Source organism: Phodopus roborovskii, unplaced genomic scaffold (genome assembly GCF_943737965.1).
Source record: "Phodopus roborovskii unplaced genomic scaffold, PHOROB, whole genome shotgun sequence".
Classification (NCBI taxonomy): domain Eukaryota; kingdom Metazoa; phylum Chordata; class Mammalia; order Rodentia; family Cricetidae; genus Phodopus; species Phodopus roborovskii.
In genome coordinates, this window is record NW_026126409.1 from 30,434,439 (window position 1) to 30,456,453 (window position 22,015).

At 42.7% G+C, this 22,015-nt stretch overlaps 1 protein-coding gene across 3 annotated transcripts in view; it reads right to left on the reverse strand.

Annotated features, from left to right (window-relative positions):
• Nucleotides 1-17,958: 17,958 nt before the first annotated feature.
• Nucleotides 17,959-22,015, reverse strand: part of Dlc1 (DLC1 Rho GTPase activating protein) — a 355,052-nt gene continuing 350,995 nt past the window's right edge. For all 3 annotated transcript variants that reach the window (XM_051182280.1, XM_051182278.1, XM_051182279.1), the window contains 2 exons: nucleotides 21,506-21,679; nucleotides 17,959-20,646 (listed from right to left, as the gene is read on the reverse strand). In XM_051182280.1, the coding sequence (XP_051038237.1) occupies nucleotides 20,523-20,646; nucleotides 21,506-21,679 (298 nt within the window). In that variant the 3' untranslated portion in view covers nucleotides 17,959-20,522. The remainder of the gene's footprint in view (nucleotides 20,647-21,505; nucleotides 21,680-22,015) is intronic.

A 22,015-nucleotide genomic window follows, 5' to 3' on the forward strand; every position in this document is an offset into this window, starting at 1 on the left:
GCCTTGGTTAGTTGTGTGTTCTTTCCTTTTTATTGTCATATGTCTCATAATGATGTTTTGGTCAGCAAAGGACCACCTATAAGTCAGTGGTCCCAAGAGATTGTATAATGAAGCCTATAGTCTAGTGACATCACAGCGCAATAATCAGCCATGCTGATGTAAGAGTGATACTGTTTTGCCATTTGTGTGAAAGTAAGCACACATTATAGAAGGCTTGACAATGGCGAATTAACTGTCTTGCTGGTTCATGCTTTTTCTGCATTATACTCTTTTGTTCTTATTTTACAGTGTATTCTGAATTTTACTTACAGAATACAAAGGCTGGTGTCAGATAGCACAGCGTGCTGTATCAGTACTGGCCTCACACATCTCTGGTTAGTCACGTCTCTTTATTACAACAAGGATTGGCCTAGGGTGACTTGTCCACGCCATCCAGGTTTGTATCAGCATGATGATGGACTTGCCTAAGGATGCCTTTCTCAGACTGATCATTAAATGGAAGAGGACCGTATAATAGTCTCTGGAAAACTGCCTCAAGCAGGGCAGCCAATAATTAGAGAGCTCGGTCCCAAAGTCCACCTGCCTGAACTCAAACAAGATTGTAGAGCTCTCTACTCAGCCATTATCCTGTGTCTTGAAAAGAAGTGGTTCAGTAGGAACTGGTAAGCAGGGGGTCACATCTAAACCAAACCATCTCAACCATACCACAATATATAAGCCGCTTTCTCTCCACACTATAGAGTAGCCTTCAAAGAGCTCTTGTTATTCAAGGTGCTTTTATGCTTGTGAAGTTACCACAATGTGGAATCAGCAAATACTGAACACTACATTAGGAAAAATACAAATTTTAGTTTCTTGTGTCATATTTTTGTCAGTTATCAATAAATACCTTGATTCTACATGTGTTTCTATTTGAAGATGTTTCCCTTACCATTACCATAAATTGTTAACTCATCAAATGTAGCTCAGATAGGCTTGGGGTTGTGTTCCACTAATCCCCAGATTGGCGAAGTAGAAGCATCTTCAGTTGTAAACCAAGCTCAAGGCTAGCCTGGGCTGCATGAGCCTCTGTCTCAAAACTAAAAACAAATGTGAATACACCAGGTTCTTGCCCAGTAGCTCCTGAAGCTCAGGTTGCAGGAACCCTCACCAGAATAGGAGTTTGTCTACAAGGTACATCACAGTCTCCCTCATAGGAACACTAGGCAGCATTTCAGAGCTGGGGGTGGGGTGGGGTGTAGGGACAGGGACAGGGGTCATTAAACAGTGAGTTCTAACAAAAAAACATGCAAATGAAATAAATAAAATAAAGAGGTACTAACTAGAAACCCTTGTGAAAATGGTACTCACTTGAATATGAAGTTGAAAGTGAGCACAGGAATTTGCGGTATTAATCAACAACTGGGAACTTGGAAGTCAGGGAAGTTAAATTTTCTCTGCTTTTCACAGATTTATTATTTTTATTTTATGTGTATGAGGGTTCTGCTTGCATGCATGCCCATGTACCTGTGTGTGCCTGGTGCCTCTGGAGGACAGAAGAAGACATCAGAGTCCCTGAAACTAGAGTTACAGACAGTGTGTGCCAAGTGGGTGCTGGGAATCGAACCTGGGTCCTCTGGAAGAGCAGCCAGTGTTCTTAACCACTGAGCCATCTCTCCAGCCTCCACCTTGGATTATTAATAAGGGGCTTACAAATGCATTTTAGTGAGCAGGCGAATTTTCTAAAGCAGAACCCACAGATAATAAGAGTGGTCATGGTTCAAAGAAGACCAGCTAGATGGGACAACCTGTAAAATATTCACCTTGAACTCCTTGTAAATAATGCTCACCAACTCCCACTCTGCAGTGTGCTTCAATTTCCCCCAAGTGGCAGACCCATTCCTTCATAACAATATTCAGCCAGAAAGGACTCTGCCAAGGAAAAAGCAAACCTAAATCAGTTAAAGCGGCCAGGAAACTGGGAACTTGGGTAATAACTGACAGATTCTCCACCCAGTGGGGCTAACCTCAGTTTCTTTCTTTCTCAGCACCTCTGTGATTCACTCAACAAACATATTTCTCCAGGGCACTCTGGGTTGCATGACCTTGTGCCGAGGGTTGTGGTCTTTGAGAGCTACCAGTTTTCAACAGAACCCCTATTTCTTAGGGTGTTCAGAACTGATGGCATAGGCAACAGTTCCCAACCTGGGGGGCGAGTCATCCCACAGGGTTGCATGTCAGATATTTACATTATAATTCATAACAGTAGTAAATTACAGTTATGTGATAGTAATGGAAAAATTCTATGGCTGGTGGTCACCACAACATGCGGGATGGTACGAAAGAGTTGCAGAGTTCGGAAGGTTGAAGACTATTGTCATGACAAAGGAAAGAAGAAGCTTAGGAGGTGGGTCTTTGGAATTAAACGTTTTAAATACTTTGCTCATGTCTTTTCCATTTCCAGAAAGGACTTAAGACAATGTATAACAAAAATTCAGAAGAGGGTGGGAGAGAGGGATCAGGAGTTCAGAGCGATGGTTGGCCCTTCAGAGGACCTGAGATAAGTTCCCAGAATCCACCTGGAGGCTCACAACTGTCAGTAACTATAGTCCCCAAGGATCTGACATCCTCTTTGGGCCTCCTTAGGCACTGCCCAATGTGTTGCAAGGCATACACGCAGGCAAAACACTCATACACGTCAACCTGAATAAATAAATAAATAAACAAACAAATAAATAAATAAATATTAAAAAAAAACATCAGGAGAATAGAGACTATCAGGGTAGGGCAACAAAGTCAAAGACAAAATGTGACACAAACAGCTGACCATGGGGATCAAAAAAAGTGTGTGCACGCTTGTGTTTATGTGTGTGAATGTTTGTATGTGTGTGTGTATGGTTGTGTGAGTGTTTGTGTGTGCAAGTGTGTGTGTCCATATGAGAACTAACTCAGAAACTCACAGAGATCAGGGCTTTCTAACCCTTTAAGAGTAGGAGGAACCATGTGTAGTAGTGGACCCTAGGTATGTGCTGTCTCTGGCCTGGGAGAGTGTGGCAACTGGGGCATTGATCTCTGTAGATACAGACCAAATGACCAAGCAGCTGCTTCCTGCCCCAGATCTCCCAGCTTCTCTGACGGAGCTCTGATGTTTAGTCTTCATTTAAAGCCTAAGTCATTAAGCATCTGGGGGTGTGTCATTTTCTGACATCTGACTATTTCCAAAGCAAGATGCTGCCATAGTAAGAAGAAAAAAAATGTACTGAGATTTTTGAAAGGAGGTTTCTTGGGGGATTCCTCCCCGCCCAGCCCTCCACTCAAGACAGACCAGGTTTTGTGCTGTTCCCAGAGAGGCGACTCTAGACCTCAGCAATGTTAGGCTGTGTGGAGGAGGAGGGATGTGAAGGCATGGCCAGGAATTTTTTTCAGGAAGCAGCAGGGTCCACCCTAGCCAGGAACAAGTGAGGGCTTTATTCTACAGAGAAGGCCAGAGGTGATTTCATCCTGGAAGGCTGTCAAAGCTCCTGTCCACCACCCTGCAAAAATATTCCAACAATTCCCACATTTGTACGAACAAAAACTCATGGTTCTCCTAGGCCCTTCTGTAGAGCAGCATACCTGAAGTCCCTTCATGATCACCCTGATTTCGGTTCTGGAGGGCACGTCTGTTTTTCTTGCTTCTTGACAAGGAGTAAGGTCAGACAGATGGAGGACTGCATACTGTCCCATAACCCTGACTCCATGTGACCTTTCCAAGAATTGTGTCCTGTTAGGCCCAACTCTAACAGCTTTATGTTTATGGAAGTCACAGATGTGTATTAACATTAACAGTAGTGTGTGGGATACTAGTGCCATGTAGCTACTCTGCCCCATATATGCATCTCAGGTCATCCTGGACATAGATGAAGTTGTCTCTCAAGCCCTGTAGTGTGGCCTTGAAAATCCTTGCAGGATTTTATCATCAAGGAAGTTCTGAGACTCAGAAAGATTAGCCCTCCTCCCAAATAACTGGTTTACGAAGTAAATAACTTCACAGATAGGTCAAGTCAATGGATATATCTATCCACAGGCAATTTCTTAATTAGTGATTGGTAGGGAAGGGCCCAGCCCATTGTGGGTGGTGTCATCTCTGGGCTGGTGGTTCTACAAGAGAACAGGCTGAACAAGCCATGGAGAACAAGCCAGTAAGCAACACACCTCCACGGCCACTGCATCAACTCCTGCCTCCAGAATCCTGCCCTGTTTGAGTTCCTATCCTTGCTTTCTCCACTGATGGACTACAATGTAGAAGTGAAAGCCAAATAAACCCTTTTCTCCCTAACTTGCTTTTTGTTTGTGGTGCTTTTCTTGCAGCAATAGAAACCCACACTGAGACATAACCACTTTCTGATTGCATTTAAGTCCCATTCCACAAGATGAAACCCATAGTTAGCACCGTTCTGGGGCCAAGAGCCTATGGCTAGACAGGTCGGAGGCCCTATGGGAGAATCAGCTGACAAATGGATATGGTATCAAAGTGACTCTAATAACTTCTTGTTATATTCGTATATTAATGCATCTCTCAACCCTCATCAGAGAAGTTTCAATTTGCAGTGACCCTGATTAACACAGAGACTCACAGCTAGTCACGGTGCAGAGGATGAGAAACTGCAGAATGCTAGCCCTAACCTCCTCCTCCCAACATGGTGGATATGGACATGAAAAATATCTTTTGGACACAGCAGCTGTATATAGAAACTCATAGCTATTGAAACAGCATGCATAAGACCTGTGCCAGCTTAAGCCAGACCAAATTCTAACATGGAGGAGGGAGGTGGGCATAAAGTCCAACTCTTAGCCAAGAAGGTATGGGCAACTACTAAGTCCTGTGAGAGGCAGAGTCAGTTTTCACAGAGCGCAGCTCCTCGTAAATCAACCACACTCCTGTGGAAGAACTCACATCCAATATTTAAGAGGCACAATAACTAACTGGACTTAAGGAGGTTAAAAAAGGGACACAACCTTAGGTGAAAAGGGAAATGGGGGATGGATCTGGAAAGAGTTTGAAGGAGGCAGTGAATATGACAAACATATTTTGTATGAATTCTCAAAGAACTAATACAACGTTATAAATGCATGAAAATGTTTGCATCCTTACACATCAAAACCATGTTGTGATTCTGCTTCATTGTACTCAGACTTGCTATTGTCCATTGGGAAGGATGGGGCTAGGAGTAAGGCGAAATGTACCCTTACCCACTGTTGGTGGGCATGTAAGTTAGCACAGCGTCTGTACAGACCAGTGTAGAGGTTCCTCGAATCAGAGTTACTGTGTGATCCAGCTCTATCGTTCCTGAGTACACCTACAACGAAGTCAGCATTGCACAGAGACATCAGTGCCCCATGTTCACCACAGAACTGTTCACAACTGCCAAGTTATAAAGAACAGAAGTGCCCACCACAGATGAAAGGAAAAGAAATGTGGTGCATATATCCACACAACAGACAAGTATTTAGCCATAAATGAAAATCATAACATCTGCAAGAAAATGAAACTGAGAGATATCATGTTAAGTGAAATAAAGCCAAACTCAGAAAGATAAATATTGTATATTTTATTTTATATGCAGATCTGGCTTTAAAAAAATTAAGTCATGGAAACAGAAAAGTGCTATTGAAAGGAAGGAGACCAATGGGAGAGAAAGGAGATGGAAAATAATTCCATTCATGTGTGAAAACCATTATTGTACACAATTATCAATAATAAAACTTCTTGTGCTTATGTGTTGTGATTGTTTGAACAAAAATGGTGCCCATAGACCCATAGGGAGTGGCACTATCAGGAGGTGTGGCTTTGTTGGAGGACACGTGTCACTGTGGGGGTGGGCTTTGAGGTCTCTTGGGGTATTCACCTCCTGCTGCCTGCAGATCAAGATACAGAACTCTCAGCTGTCTCTTCCTCTACCACCATGTCCGGCCTGAACACTGCCATGCTTATTACCATGATGATGATGAACTAAACCTCTGAACTGTAACCATGGTCATGGTGTCACTTCACAGTAATAGAAGCCCTAAGACATGTTCATGTATGTGTGTATGATCACATATTTGTGTGTGTGCAGGTGTATGTGGAAGCTGGAGGCTCATGTCAGGTGTCTTCTTCATTTGCCACCTTATTTTTATCTAACAACAATTTTTACTACATTTATTTGTTTACTTTGTGTGTATCTATATATGTTTGGTCTCTTATATGCCGTAACATATGTGTAGAGGTTAGAGGACAAAGTTGCAAGAGTCACCTCTCACTTTCCAACATGTGAGTTCTAGGAACACAAGCTTGGCAAGCAAATGTTTTTACCTGCTGAGCCCATCTCACCAGTACATGCCCTGCCTCCCGGTGTGTGTGTGCATGTGTGTGTGTGTGTGTGTGTGTGTGTGTGTGTGTGTGTGTGTGTGCACACGTGCTCCTGCTGTGAAGGTCCCAGGATGATCTGCCATAACTGTTTCAGCTCATTCAAAGATGCTGATTCTCAATTAAACTCAGAGCCTGCTGATAAGGCCGGTGTAGCTATCTCTTGCGCCGAGACACCGGTCTCTATCTTAAGAAGCTGGAATTACAGGCAACCTCCTGGCCTACTCAACTTTGCATTGCTTCCACAGGTCTGGATTCCAGTCTTCAGCAATTGCAAAGCATCTTCCTAGCCCCCACCTTACTTTGAGACAAGGCCTTCATTGAGCCTGGAGCTTGTCTATTTGCCTAGATTGGTGGATCTAAGAGCTCCAAGGATACTCATGTCTTCACCTCCCAAGCACTGAAATCACAGGCCTGTGCTGCAAGAGAAGGCTTTTTTCATGGATGGTGGAGATCTGAACTCGTGTCCTCATGGTCATGGAGCAGCACTTTACCCACTGAACATCCTTAACAGCCTCAGTGGTAGTATTGTGTGAAGAACCATTCAGATGTTAAGACTTTAGTCTCTCATTGCAGCAGTGTTGGGAGGTGAGGTTAATGCAAGGTGCATGAGATGTGGTGAGGGACCCCCATCGTGAGGGATTCTTGCCTTTTGCACAGGATTGACTCATTATTTGGGAGTGAAGGCCCTCTTCTTTTTTGCTCACACCTGTTTACCTCCCATCTGCAGCCGTGAGCTAAAGAAGCAGAGAGCCCTATCAACCCAGGCAAACACACACTCAGGCTGGCATGTTCTTGGACCTCCCAGCATCAGCGAGAACCAGGAGTCAAAACAAGCCTGCTGTGTGAGTTCCGTGGACACAGTAGTGACTAAAGGGAGAAAGGAGTGTTTTCTTTCAGGGTTTCAGAGGCTTCTGTCCACCACAGAGGCTTCTGTTCATCACAGCAGGGAAGAACATCTCTCATCTTGGCCACTAAGGAGCAGAAAGCAGTATGGCTCTGCTAGCTTTCTCTTCTGCTTTGGTTTCATTAATTCTCAGCCTATGGTGGCTCTGCATGGTTAGGGAGTTTCATTTCATCCCGGTTCTCTGGAAACTCCCTTCCAGATACCCACTACATCCTGGATGTGTCTGAATTCAATCTGTTGACACTCTTTAGCATGACTTAGCATCACACCCGTGGCTTTTTTTATAAGTCACATAGCCTCAGGCATGGTGCTACAGCAGCAGAAAATGGGATAAGACACTGCCTCACAAAGGGAAAAGGTTTCTTTCCTTCCTTCCTTCCTTCCTTCCTTCCTTCCTTCCTTCCTTCCTTCCTTCCTTGTAGCCCTAGACCATGAATGATCCTCCTACCCACTCTTTCCTTGAGCCAAAATTTCATGGCAGCTAATAATATACTTTTCTTCCTTCATCCTTCAGACAAGGTTCATACCAAAGCAGGTTTTCTGATCCTGGTCCCTCACATTTACAAAACTCTGAAAATATGCCAGACCCCAGGTCAGGTACTGTGGATGAAGAAGGGAATGACACAACGTTTGTCTTTAGAAAGGTTACTGTCTAGTAGAGGAGCCAGACTTGAACCAACACAAAACAAGAGTTGAATTCAGACAATGAGTGACAAAAGAGAGCTTGCCCAGAGGAACTCTTTAGCAAGACTTTCTTCTGGGAGGATTACCTGGGTAGGATTTAAATTTTTCCACTCACCTTTCTCACAGCAATGTTGGGACATGTTAGACTCACTGGCTCACCACAGGGGATGCCTGTGGCATTGCTGGGTGGTGCCCAGCTCCCTCACAAGGACAGTGAGTAAGGTCTGAGAGCTTGCGGTCAGCTCTAACTTACCTTGTTTAATTCTCTGGAGACCTCAGCTTTTGAAAACTAATGCCTGCCTTTTAAAATGCATTGATTGAGCTATTCCAAATATACGTGCTCATACTATATCAAAACTATATGCAGCTCACACCCATACGTACATAGTCACATACAAACAAAAACATATAATCAGGAATAAAAAAAAACATTAGCCTGGAGATGGTGGCACATGCCTTTAATTGCAGCACTTGGGAGGTAGAGGCAGGTGAATCTCTTTGAATTTGAGGCCAGCCTGGTTCTACAGAGTGAATTCCAGGACAGCCAGAGCTACATAAGGTAACCTTGTCTCAAAAAACAAACAAACAAAAAATAAAAAAATTATGTATTGCCAGTGGAAGCTGCTGGTTACCATAGGGCAGCCTGTGAAGGGACACTAGGAACAACACTCACTGCTCACAGCAGAGACCTTCAGTCGGTTGGCAGCTGTGCTATGCTAGAATGTGATCTTGCATTCACCTCCTCTTGTCTTCCCTTGGCGTTTCCTTTGTGTCTGGAAGACACTGAGGTAAACAGCCACTTGACTGGGAGCCACACTCCTTCTTTGAATCACAAGTTGTGTGTAAGTAAACGCCACACAGTACAAGCTACGTCAATGTGTTTTACAGATGCACACACTTATTCCGTCTTGTTGACTCTTCCCCCTTCCCCTTGCCCAGCCATTCTTTATTGTCTTTCTATTTCACCCTGTGCCTCAGTTGCTTTGGAAGGAATCCATACATAGAGTTCATTGTCTCCAGTAGGGTAGAGAGTTCATTAATCTAAAATATTAATTAAGGGAAAAAAAACTTAGGTTCTCAGTGGTTATTATTAGATCAGATTCCCTATCTTGTGGTTCTGGAATTTTTAAAGGTGATTTTCAATCACATGCCCATATCCTAGGCTGGCACAGCACAGGAAAAGCCTGTCTTCTCCCTCAGGCCAGAGTGGTTCCTTATCATCCATGGCCATGGCTACATTTACTTTTACAAACTCATGCCTCACATCAGGCTTCCCTCAAGAACTCTTAGCCATCTTTCCATGGCTCACAGGACTGCAATGCCAGTGGGACAGATTCCTTATATGGATGTACAGTCCAATTGTCTGTACTTCCTTCTTCTCAAACATGCCCTGCCTGGCCAGTGCTTTCACCCCCATTACCCTCCAGCCAGGTTAAGGAGCCATGGAGAGCAAGCTCTCTTGTTCCCTAAGAACTGTCACCAAGGGCGAAATGCTACTACCTCACAGTTACCTCTATTTTTAACCTCTTCTCATTTCTCCCAAGGCATTTTCACATGTTGGACACCCATGGCGTGTATGTGTGTGAGAGCACAGCAAGTGTGTGGTGTCACTTGGGATTGAACTTGGGTCTCCCCATACTGGGCAAGTGTTCTACACATAGTTCTATTTCAGCCCTCCCACAGTCTTTGCAAGGGATGCCTCACTGTTGGGCCTGCCTGCATCCTGCTGGCCATGTCCAGCCTCTGTGTCACTTTTCTCTTAAGGAGTCACATCTAATGGCATAGCTCCTCTCCTTCAGAACATCCAGAAACTTCCCACTGCCTTAGGTGACATTCCGATTCCTCGGGTGATAAAGCAGGCCCTTTTCCGGCTCCTGTGTGCCTTCTCAGGCCCTACTTCGGCCTCCCCTCCAGCCATGGACTACTTTCTGCCAATACCCACCCTCCCAGCTCTTCCAGGCTACCCATCTTCCCAAGGTTGCCCTGCCAAAAATATTTCCACCCTCCCCAATCTCCTTCAACACTCAGCTCTGGTGTCATCTCTTTCCCTGGACCTCAGTGGAATCTCTATTGCAGCATGTCTCACTGAGGTGATTTCTGTCTGTTCTCTTGGGGGTACTGTAAGCACATATAAGGTGAAAAGGAGGCATTTACAATTCTGTAGCTTTCCTCCAAGAAGTTCTGAACAAATAAGTGTTGAATGATCCTCTAAGAATATGGTGGTAGTCGTGGGGGTCAATATTGCTAAATTCTAGGATCTCTGTAGGAAAAAAAAAAAAAAAAAACTACCAGATTTTGACTACCTTGCTTATGGGGTCCTGATAGCCAAGCTTGGGTTTTATTCAGTTTGATTAAAAGTTATTATATAGTTATGTACAGTTTACATTAGACTCATGTTTAAACTAGGAGAAAAAAAAGGAAGACATTTAGAAATGACAACAGTACATAGTATTTACTGTCTGATTCTCCACCGCCATCTCTGTTTTATATGGAAACAGAGATGAAGTAATGAATTCCTTGAAAACACATTGCTGATACAAGTGATCATTTGATACCGAGAGCCTATGATATTGAAGTCTATGTAGTTACCTGATAGAAGTCATGACCCCTAGTATAATAATGCGAAGAATAACAGCCAACAGTCATGGAGTAATTCTCATATGACTGGCTCTGCTCCTAAAGTCCTCTGTGATTAACCTTCCAGCAAACACTAGGCAACCAAATCCAGCAATACTTTGTTTCTCTTGTTTGTGAAATCGGATAATGTTTCCAGTCTTTCAGGGTTTTGTGGCAGGGATTAAATAAAAGCATATATGGAGACTTTTGGATCATACCATCCAACCTGCTTCAGCAAACATTTGTCCATGAACCCCAGCGAATGTACTCTTCCTGAGTATCTGTGGGGAATGAGTTTCAGAACTTCTTTAAATATCAACAGTCACATGGGCTCATGTCCTTCAATGGAATGGTGTAATGTTTGTACAGAATCTACAGCCATCTACCCTTACACTTAAATTATTCTGGGTTTTGTCTAACACCTAACACACTGTACATTACTTGTAAACAGGTGTTAGACTATCTCATTTAGTGAAAAGTGGTAGGAAAATAGACTGTATTTGTTCAGTCCAGATTCAATTAAAAATACACTTGATTCATGATTCATTAAATGGGCAGACTGGGCATTGCCAATATGGGAGCCAACTGCACATGGCAAGTTAGATTTTGGCAGACTCAGCTGGCTGGAGAGATTCTGCATGCAGCTCAGTGGGAGCTCTCACTTTGGGGAAATAATGGGAGCAAGGGGAAATGATAGCATTGGTTCCTACTGACTGGGGTCTTCTTGGTAGTCAGAGGCCTGAGTGACATTGATCCTGGGTGCCTTTATGGAAGGACACTCAGAGATGGGTGAAGTAAATGTCCTTATCTTTTTTGTTAGGGCTTCTAGCCTGTTTATTGCTCTTGTTTAAAAGATATCTTGAGGCAGTCACAGCTTTTCTTTCTAGATTAGATGTTGGAATTCAGCATCTTAAAAGTCCTATGTATGTCAATGACCTCTGACTTGGTAGACCCTTTCTGAACTATTCTTCCTGATGTCCTCAAGGAAGAAATGTCCCTAACCTGAGCAGATAATTTTCTCTTCACTGGCAAAATTTCTCCCAATCTATATACCCCCGAATTGCTTAGTCATTACCTACCACGTCTAGCGCTCATCCTGATGTCTCACTTTCTGAGTGGTCGGTCCTTAGCTCTCCATCCCTTGCCTTATCACTCCTTTGTAATATTCCTGCTGTAATTTTACATAGCTCTCCATTGCAGAAGGGGCACGGAATGAAGCCCTTGGCTGGTGTATACAAGGTGGGCTGACTACGGCCAAGGTCCTGGTCTTCCTTTGCTTTGTTTCCTTCCTGCACTGCTTCTCCCTTCCTTGTTTGATTATGTAAGGGTTTGTTTCACAGGAGTCATTTCATCTCCCTTTGTGCTTTTCTTCACACTAAATGGGTTTAGGATTGATAAAAGCAAGAAGTACACAAAGACAAGCAAGTAAAGTGGGTCTGTGAAATCAGCTTCTTACTCTCTTGGGGGTGCTCTGGCCAGGAAACAGAGTCATTGAAAAATCACCCATGATGCATTTCTGGGGTTAGAATGAGAAAGGGTCCTGTGAGAGACAGCTGGACATGGGGGCTAAACTGCCCACAGGTGTCGTTTATTCAAAATGAGAGTTTGTAGAAAGTACTGGTCGATCCATGCTGTAGAGGGCTGTCTAGATGCCAGTGTGGCCCTGGCAGAGACTGATCTAAATCCCACAGTGTTTGTGCACTAGGTTGCATAAAACAAAAAAAAAACGGCAACCATGGATAACAAAACCCTCAAGGAAACCATTCTCCTCGAATTCTGCTTTACCAGCTGATCAGTTTCCTCTGGAAATTTAGTTTTGTTTTTGTTTTTTTAAACTGTGCACAAGCTCTACAATAAGTAAGATGTTCCATTTTTAGCATTCTGGGGTCTTGGTATGAAATCTTCTGATCTTTGAGATATCCCAACATTCCCATGGTCCCCTATGTTCATTTTCTTCTTGCTTTAGTCATTTTTACAGTGTGTGAACTTTGAATTTCCTGTTTCCTTGGAATGTTATTAGTGACCTGCTTGTGTGTTTACATTTCGAAATTCTGCGACAACAACAAAAAAGAGGAGCTTGGTTTGTCCTCGTTGATGGAAAAAGTTTACCCAATCTCAAGCCCTGGAAGTAAGGAAAACTTGCTGCACTGGGCCAGATCTAAATCTCCCATTTCCTTGAGCGTTCATGTCAATGCCAAATGCTTCAGACAGCACACAACTCTAATGGCTGCAGACCTCTGGCAGTCACAGTTCCAAAAGCCTGAGAAAGTTGTCTTCCATTGAAAGCATTTGCAAATCTCATACCAATGAAAGCTGGTTTACACTTCCAAGACACTTCCTACCTTGACAAGCACTGAGAAAGATATAAAAAGAACAAAATAGAGGCATTTCATCTTAGTATGTTAGGTTATTTAACGTGATAAACTTTTGGAAATAATGAAAAATGGAGTATGTTAAAGCATATAATGAACAGTTTTTTTTGGATAGCTAAGACTGGGACTAGAAGTCTGCAGAAAGAGGATACAACCTTGTCTTAGTGTCTTTGCCACTGACAAAGTTGGGTATAGGCGTCTTTGTTGTCAAACCTGGTATGTTAATTGCGTTCTAGGACTGTAATAAAATACTGAGGTAACAGCTTATGAAAAGGTTTGTTTTGCCTCACAGGGCTGGAGGATTCATTGCATGACCGATTGGCCCTGTTGCATTAGCAACAGAACTTGGTGGTTGGCGTGTATGAGAGAGCAAAGAAGTTTATGTCATGACTGGGACATGAGAAAGATAAGCAAGTGGGATCTGATGCCCCATAGTTTCCTGTTCTCTAAAACCTAAAATCTCCTACTGGGCTTCACTTATGAAAATTTCCACCCCTTCCTGTTAGTGGTGCTCGACTCCTGGAATTAAGTCTTTATGGCTTTTCGGAGAACATTAGCAGTGCAATTAAGAACTCATCTTTGGTTAGAGAGATAGATGGTTCAGAGGTTACCAGAGAACTCCAGTTTTCAGTACCCATGCTGGATGGCTTACATCCTCCTGTAACTCCAGCTCCAGCTGACCTGATGCCCCCTTCTGGCATCTGCTTGCACCTGCACTCATGTGTGCATACCTCCCCCAGACAGATACACATACACATAAAGTACAAACAAACAAACAAATAAACAAAGCACTTCATCTCATTGAAGAAGTTCATGAGATCTGCTGCTGCTGTTGGCCAATCTCAACACCAGAGCAAGCAACAATGCTGAACAGAAATAAACTGAGCATATAGGCATAGTCCTTGGAGGACAATAGTGGGGTGTTGCATGGTACATCTGAGAGCTGCTTTGCTTGCTCCAAGGCCAGAAGAATGTTCTGGATTATTGGGCATTTCTTCAGATCAATTATATCTTTACCTCTGATCTGAAGATATGCTGATACTCTTGTTAGCAAAGAGGTCAATCAACTCTGCAGGTATCTACAGAGGCCAGAATATGGTGTCAGATCACCTAGACCTGGAGTGTACAAGTGTTTCTGGGTGGCACTACTAGATTGCTGGGAACCAAACCCAGGTCTTCTCTGTGTGCAGCCTCACCAGTCCTTACTTCAGACTTTCAAATCTGTAAAATGAGGCTATAAATTCCCTTCCAAAGGACATCTCTGTGACTGAAGTGAGATATTAGCTTGACTTAATGTGGTACCTTTATACAAATAGTGCTTAACTTAGACCACAGGGGTTCATTCAGATTTGGGTCCAAACTTCTGTATTTTTAAAAGAATTCATAAAAGAGCTGGAGGTTCCGTTTAGTACACTGGGTAGTACACTTACCCAGCATGCCTGAGACCTGGGTCCCATGTCCAGCATGGGGGCAGGGGAGGTGTGGTTTAAGTGTTTCTGAACCAATCTTTTTGGGAATCAAGCAGCTTATTCAAACAAGTCACTCTTTTAAAAATGACTTTTCTTAATTTTTTTTTTAATTTTATGTGCACTGGTGTTTTAACTGCATGTATGTCTCTGTGAGAGTATCAGATCCCTGCAACTAGAGTTACAGACAGGTGTGAGCTGACATGTGGGTGCTGGGAATTGAATCTGTGTCCTCTGGAAGAGCAACCAGTACCCCTAACTGCTGAGGCTCCTCTCCAGCCCCAAGTCACTTAGAGATTGATAAAGCTTTCTTAGAGTCAAAGAATAGTACAGACCACTGTTCCAAAGACCATTTGTATCTTAACTGGGAAGAAGTCCAGGACCCCTTGTGAGAGTAACCCAGCCTCCCAGCACTTTAGAGCTCAATGGTATGAGAAATCTCTGCAGAGAGGTCTGATGTGGGTGTCAAGACAGCTTTCAACCTATACAGGCAGACCAGCTGCTCTCCGGGGACCTGTGCACACACACCAAAGCTGATTACTCTGGGCTGCAGCTGCTAATATGAGTTTTGCAAATTCCCAGGCTTCAGAGGACTGATCATTCCCCCCTCTCCCCACTCCAAAGAATGGGCTTGAACTTACTGCAATTGTGCAGGGCAGACAGACCTACCTGAGTTATTCCTGCCACCTGCCTCTTTGAGGGCTTTTGTAATGCGCATTCCTCAGAGAAATGGAATTTAAGTTCCTAAGGCAAATCTCATCCTGATGGACCACTAAACTGACACGCGTGCCGTGATGTCATGCCTCAGGATTTCTGGTTTATAAGCCCTCCTGTGTGCTTCTACAGGCCAGCCAGATAAACTGTTGGTACGCAATGCTGTTCCAGTCTTATATGACTAGCCCTTGGTTTTGAAAGTACCTGTACAGCAATCTCCCCAACAGCACATGTTGCTTTCACAATGGTAAGGGCATAATAGGGTATTACAGTAAGGATAAGATAAACAAATAAAAATGGAACTGTGATTCTTGGCTACAGGTTAAGAAAATAGATGTTCCCTTATACCATCAAACGATGTAACTGCTTAGTTACAATAGGAAAATGTTTGTGTGCAAACTGGAAGTCATGCCCTTCTATGCTACTCAAGGAGGGTAAGTAGAATCTTAGTACGTTTGAAACCATTTATTTGGTTTGCTGTGATAGTTATTTCACCAGCCATCAAAATAAACGTTGCCTTCTATCTCTTCTGACTTATTTACTCCCTTTGATCCTTTTGAGGTAGACTGACAGGAGAGCAGTTTCCTCAGGATGCTAACAGCTGTTTCACTTACAGTTTTATTTATCTTGGTTCATTCTGTTTCCAGTGAAAAAAACAACAGTAGATTGGCTCTGAGAGTTAAAGAAAGACCAGCCAACATCAGGTATTTTGAGATATGGGGCCTGAGCTTCGATCAAACACTTTTTGGCCACCCAGATCTGGGGATTTTATCACTAATCCTCTTAGCCACATACAACCTGATCAAATGTCTATGCCTCATAAGATACATGTGAGGTTTAGGTGAGTGCTGGAAATATGGACAAAGGCAGTGCAAGCACTCATGCATGTAGCTGTAAAAGCATACACACCTTGTTAGAGCCATCAATTTCTCAATTTTTCTGATATGTATATATGTAAATGAAAAGTTTCAGTTATCTCCACCACCCTGAACAAATGTCAAAAGGCGGCTGTAGAATTAGCTCAGAAGTGAAGAGTATTTGTTGCTCTTACAGGGGACCCAGGTTTAGTTCCCAGCACTCACGCTGGGCAGCTGAGAACTGCCTGGAACTCCAGTTCTAAGGGTTCTAATGCTCTCTTCTGATCTCCATTAGTATCTGTATGTATGAGGTTCACACAGAACACAATAAATAAATACTTTAAAATATAGTAAAGAGCATTAAAAGTGTCATTCATTTTTAAAGAGGGTATTTCCATCATTCTCATCTAAAATTGGTAGGGAGGGAGTTATAGAGATGTCTCAGCAGTTAGGAGCATCTGTTGCTCTTGCAGAGCAGGGTTCCATTCCCAGCCCCCACATGTTGACCCACAACCATCCCTAATTCCAGTTTCAAGGAATCTGATGTCTCTCTTCTGAACTCCATGGGTATCAGGAACACATATAGTACATACACATACATGCAGGCAAAATATTCACATATGTAAAATAAATCTAATAATAATAATAATAATAATAATAATAATAATAATAATAATAATACTCCACCAAACTGGTAGGTAGCAAGCCTGGGGCTTAAGAACTCCTTTGAGTGTTTCTGGTGACCACCTCAACTACTCCTGAGTGAAGACAGAACTCTCAATACTCATTAATGGTATTGTTTCTACTTTAAATATTTGAGGAAATAAGTCAGTTAGTAGAGTGCTTACCTAGAATGCATAGTGCTCTGAGTTCACATTGGGCATGTTGCTGTATGCTTGTGACCCTTTTGTGTTTGGAGGGTGGAGGCAGGAGGAATGGAAATTCAAGGTCATTCTAAACTAAACAATTCTGAGGTCAGCTGGGATGGGTGGTTTTATCTTAAAAAGAAAGATAAGATGTAAAGACAGTTTTAAGAGCATGGGGCAGGGTGAGCTAGCTTTGCTTAAAGCTGTCTTCAATCTGAATAGTGTGAGAATCACATTTCATTTTTTGCTACAGAAGCATGATGTAACAAATGTTACATGAGGCATGTGAACTAATGTTGGTGGCATTGTGTATAGAACGTGCTGGTATTGTAGGGATTCTGGATTCTTCAGACAATATGTATTCAGAGATTCTGGTTCAAGACACTTATTTTTTATAGCTGTCTGGAGATAGACAAATAATTTGGCCTTTTAGAAAATTTAAAGATTTCTTGCTCTCTATGGCTTAAGTAAACACTGACAAAAATCAAACCTCTTGTATATGGACTTCCTGGTGCTTGTAAGAGAAGAAACTGGTAAAGTCCACCAGAGGGGTGGCAGATGTGGTTTAGTGGTAGAGCATGCCTATTCTTTATGTGTAAGGCCCTGACTTCAGTGCTCAGAACAAAGAAACTTGTGTGTGTGTGAGACAGTGTCTATTATTTAGCTTTAGTTGCCCTATAAGTCACTACATAGACCAGTCAGGCATCAAATTCAGAGATCTGCCTGCCTCTACCTCCCTAGTGCCAGGATTAAAGACTTGTGCTGTCATACCAGGCTTGACAAAGAACTCTTAGACTCAACATGCAGAGAATTTACCATCTTTTCTAATCACTTCCCAATTTCCAAGTGGGCAGCATCTGCGCACGGTTGCACAGGCTTGTAATTTTAGGGATCAAGAGACTGAGGCGGGCAGGCTGTGAGTTCAAGGTCAGTCTAGGCTATATATTGAGTTTGAGGCTAGCCTGGGCTTTGTAGAAAGACACTGTGTCAACCAAAATATTGAAAATATAACAAAAACCAATAAGAATGAGGAAAAGAAGTAAGAGTTTAAGGCTGACATTAAGTTAGATTTCTTTTCTTAAAAACAAGAGAAGCAAATCCTATCAGTGTTCTTTAGCAAATGATAAATTTATTAGGTGTCTACAAGTACAAAACACTGAAAGCTGCTGTAGAGGGTTACAAAGGTGTGCAGGAGATGTGTCTGCCCTTGAAGAACTCGCAATCTATACAATGACTCACACGGACAAGTTGTGGGATGTTACACAATGTAAGCCTAGTTCTTAAAAAGTCCCAAGGCACTCTGACTTCTTCTCCGGCCAGACCTAAGGAATCCCTTCAACAGGAAAGTTCAATATGGGAAAGAGACCTTTTGTGGATTAATCAGTGACCTTGACTTTGCTTTTAACAATTGTTCCGTTGCTGTTGCTCCATTCTAGTAACTTCTCAGCATCGTGTCTGACCTTGGTGTGGAGAGAATCTTCAGGCTTCCTGAACCTTCACCAGGGTTTCCTGTTTGTGGGTGAGTGGCTCAGTTGCAGCTTGGCCTTGGAATGATTCGTCGTCCGAGTTTTCTTTGGACTTTGGTTGGCATTGGGCCGCTCTGCTTTGCAATCCCTACTTCTAAGGGCAGAAGGAGAAGATGCAATGCAGAAAGCAGGCCAGACTCTTCCCCTTACTTTAAACATTTAATAGTGCATTTACTGAATATACTCTGTACAGATATAGGGTACATTATAAACTTCCTTTATTTACTCATTTTTTTTTTCACTAAAACTGTATTCATGTGTATTTACAATGGGGAGAGGGGAACCTTGAGGTACAAAACCCAAAAGAATATCTGAGGTATAAATACAAGTATATTTTAAATAATAATCTTTATCATGCTTTATCTATGTCTGAAAGAACAGTGGACAGACATGTGTACATGTTTCTCAATAGAATGGTATATACAGCATATAATCTTACAGATCCAGAAGCCAACAAAGTTGAATATACACGCACATCTTCACAAGCAACACTGGTAATTCAAATACTCAAATTTTAAAACTCTACTCTGACCCCCTCCCCCATTCTTCAAAGAACCTCTGAAATAATACTGACAAGGTAACTAAGTTATAACAAAATAAAAATCCTTCTTCAACTCTCATTCATACGTTATTTACTTTTTGATCCATACAAAATAAATTTACTAATACTGTCTTGAGTCAATCTTTATCATTACAGTAAAACCTGTATAAAGACCACCCTTCCAAATGCCTGCACTATCTTTTTTCACTGAGATTATTATTATCCCCCATTTTTATGAAAATACAGTTCAAGGGCATTATGAGAGAAAACAGAAATGGAGGAAAAATAACAAACAGTCAAGAAACCTATTTGTGCACGAGGACAAACCCAATGAAAATACACACACGTAGTTGTCAGGAACACTGATAACACCAATAATCAAAAGCCTCTTGTGCTTGGGTTTACTCTACTGGGGACATACTTCCCTGTGTTCCCTTGTTTATCTTAGGGCTTATGTCACAAGCATGAAAATACTATGAATTATAACACGTAACAAGTGTTGATAAACACCTCTTATCCCAGCTATTCAACAGACTGAGATAGGAGCTTCAGCTATACAGTGAGTTAGTTGTTCAAGACCAGCCTGGGCAACATGGTGAGACCCTGTCTCAAAATAAAAGGTCAAAACAGAGCTTGGGATAAAGTCCTCTGTAGAGTGCTTGCCTGGCATATAAAAGGCCCTGGGTTCAACTCCTAGTCCTGGAAATAAAAAAGTACTTTGCTTGTGGGTGTTAGTGTTAGGCCTTTACATCTCTTGTAAATAAAAGCCTTCCTTTGGAGCCAGTCAAGGGAGTGGAGAGGATGCTTTTTAGTCTTAATGGCTACATTACTACAGTCATGGGAAACTATAGTTTATGGGAAAGCAAAGGTTTGAAGAAAAGAAAAAACAAAAGACAAAGCAAAGGTTTGAAGAAAAGAAAAAACAAAAGACAAAAAAAAAAAAAAAAAACTCAAAAAACACCCCCCCTCCCAACAACAACACAACAGCCTTGGGGGAGCTGGATTCCCCTTCTGGGTAGATCCCTGGGTAGTCGGCTATTCCAGGTGGAGCAAAACCTGGTGTATGAATCAGCATCCTATGTGGAGCATCTCAGTGTGCCAGACACTGCATCTCATCTCTCTATCCCTGCCACTCAGCCAGCATCACACACATTCACACTTCTCTGTGCAAACCATCCTCTGCTCATCTCAGGGAGAAAACCTGTCAATGAGTACCAACTATTCCAGTGGACACGTCAGTCTCTCAACACACTGCAAACAACATAGGTACACATGCGCTGACGTCATGAGAGAATGACGTCCTCTCTACCATCTTCCGTTATGAGCTGAAAGAGTCCTTGCTTCTCAGAAGCAATCTCAATAATACCAGTACACCCCTTTCCCATGCCCCAAGTCTTATATAATCCAGTCAAGGTCTATAACATAGACCTAAGACAAACAGGAAGCAGCTTCAAAAAAAAAAAAAAAAAAATCCCGTCAAATTGCTATAGTCAATGAGACCCAGATGGACTCCTCTGAGGACTGGCAAGGCTCTGGAAACAACCACCTAGGCAGCAGACACGGGTGTTTCACCTAGGCAGCAGACACGGGTGTTTCACCATGGCAATCACCTGGATTTGCTATCTTTGGTTGTTTCAGTGTTCTGATTACTGAAGGAGTCCCGGATCTTTACCACTTCAGCCGCGCACAAATGTCCAAAAGATTTTGTGTACCACTCTGGCATGTGGCCCCTGTCACACAAAAGAAAAGCTGGTGAGTTATGTAAATTAGAAAGGATGAGATGTGATGAAGGCTGTCTTGAATACACACACTCTTTCTCTTTTAAAATCGGAACTATGAGGACTGTGCTGAAGACTCAAGAGTGAGAGGAAAATGCTTCACTACTGAGCTCCAGAGGCTCCAACTTCCATTTCTTTCTTCTTAAACACAGTGATCGGCCTGCCTCAGCCTCGCAAGGGCTGCCATGCCTACTCCTTGTTCTACTCCTTGGTGAACAACATGAGAAAGTAAAGATGACCTTTGGTCTACAGACAACCCCCAGGTATCTGTTACACATCTAGGACCAGAAAATTTCTAAGGGACAACATTGAAAGCATGGCCTTGCATACAGGAAGCCTTGGCATGTATCACAGAAATGCCTAACATGGGTAACTGATGCCTACAAAGGGGAATTATTTAAGAAAAGAGCATTGGTTAGTTGACTTTGGGTGTCCTTGTAGTTGATGAATCCCATTTGTGCAATAAATGCACAGAGAGAGGCATAATCAATTACAAAACATGCACCATAAAACACCTTCCAACATGAAACAGGAAATATCTACTTGTTGACTCAATATAAAATATACTACTTCCTGTGGTTTTAAACTTGTAATAAAACCACCAAATTCACACTGCTTAAGGAATATGGATTGGAAGCAACATCCAAAAGGACAGCAATCTTCATCACAGTATTGCTTTACAAGCACCACTCTTCATTAAGTCTCCAAGACCCAGTGATAGATTCATTTCACCACACTGAGCATCATACAGAAAAGTCTGCATTTTCTGCATCCCCATCCCCCACATCAGAAGGTCAGAGTCAGGGCGTACCTTAAATCAGCTCGGCACATGTAGGTGAGTTTGGATTTTCCTGACCCGCAGGGTTCCATCAAATATCTGGACAGGAGCACATTAACCCTCACCCCTACCACAGGTGCCCGGTCGTGATCCACAGAGGTCAGTAAGAGGGCACAGGCTCCCCTGGGTAAGTTAGTCCTCCAGGTCCTGTGGAGGCAAAACCAGAGAGGGCATGGAATGAAATTTCTCAGAAGCCAGGTTGAAAATGGCACCTCCCTCCCGGCCAGTGCCATCCTCCCAGTCACTGTTCATGGTCTCAACTGGTACTGCACAACTTCTACTTAGGTTGGAAATGCTCAGTCACCCAGTCCCTTTTTGGAAAAGAGCCAGTTTTAAGTGTTTTTTTTTTTTTTTTTACCCCTTTTACATTTCATGGATGTCTCAGGATGTGAATATCAAACAGGCGGTGAACAGTTCTGGAAGGATAACGTGATCGTTCCTCAACGCTTTTTGAAACTGTTCTCTCATTGGCCTTGGAGGATT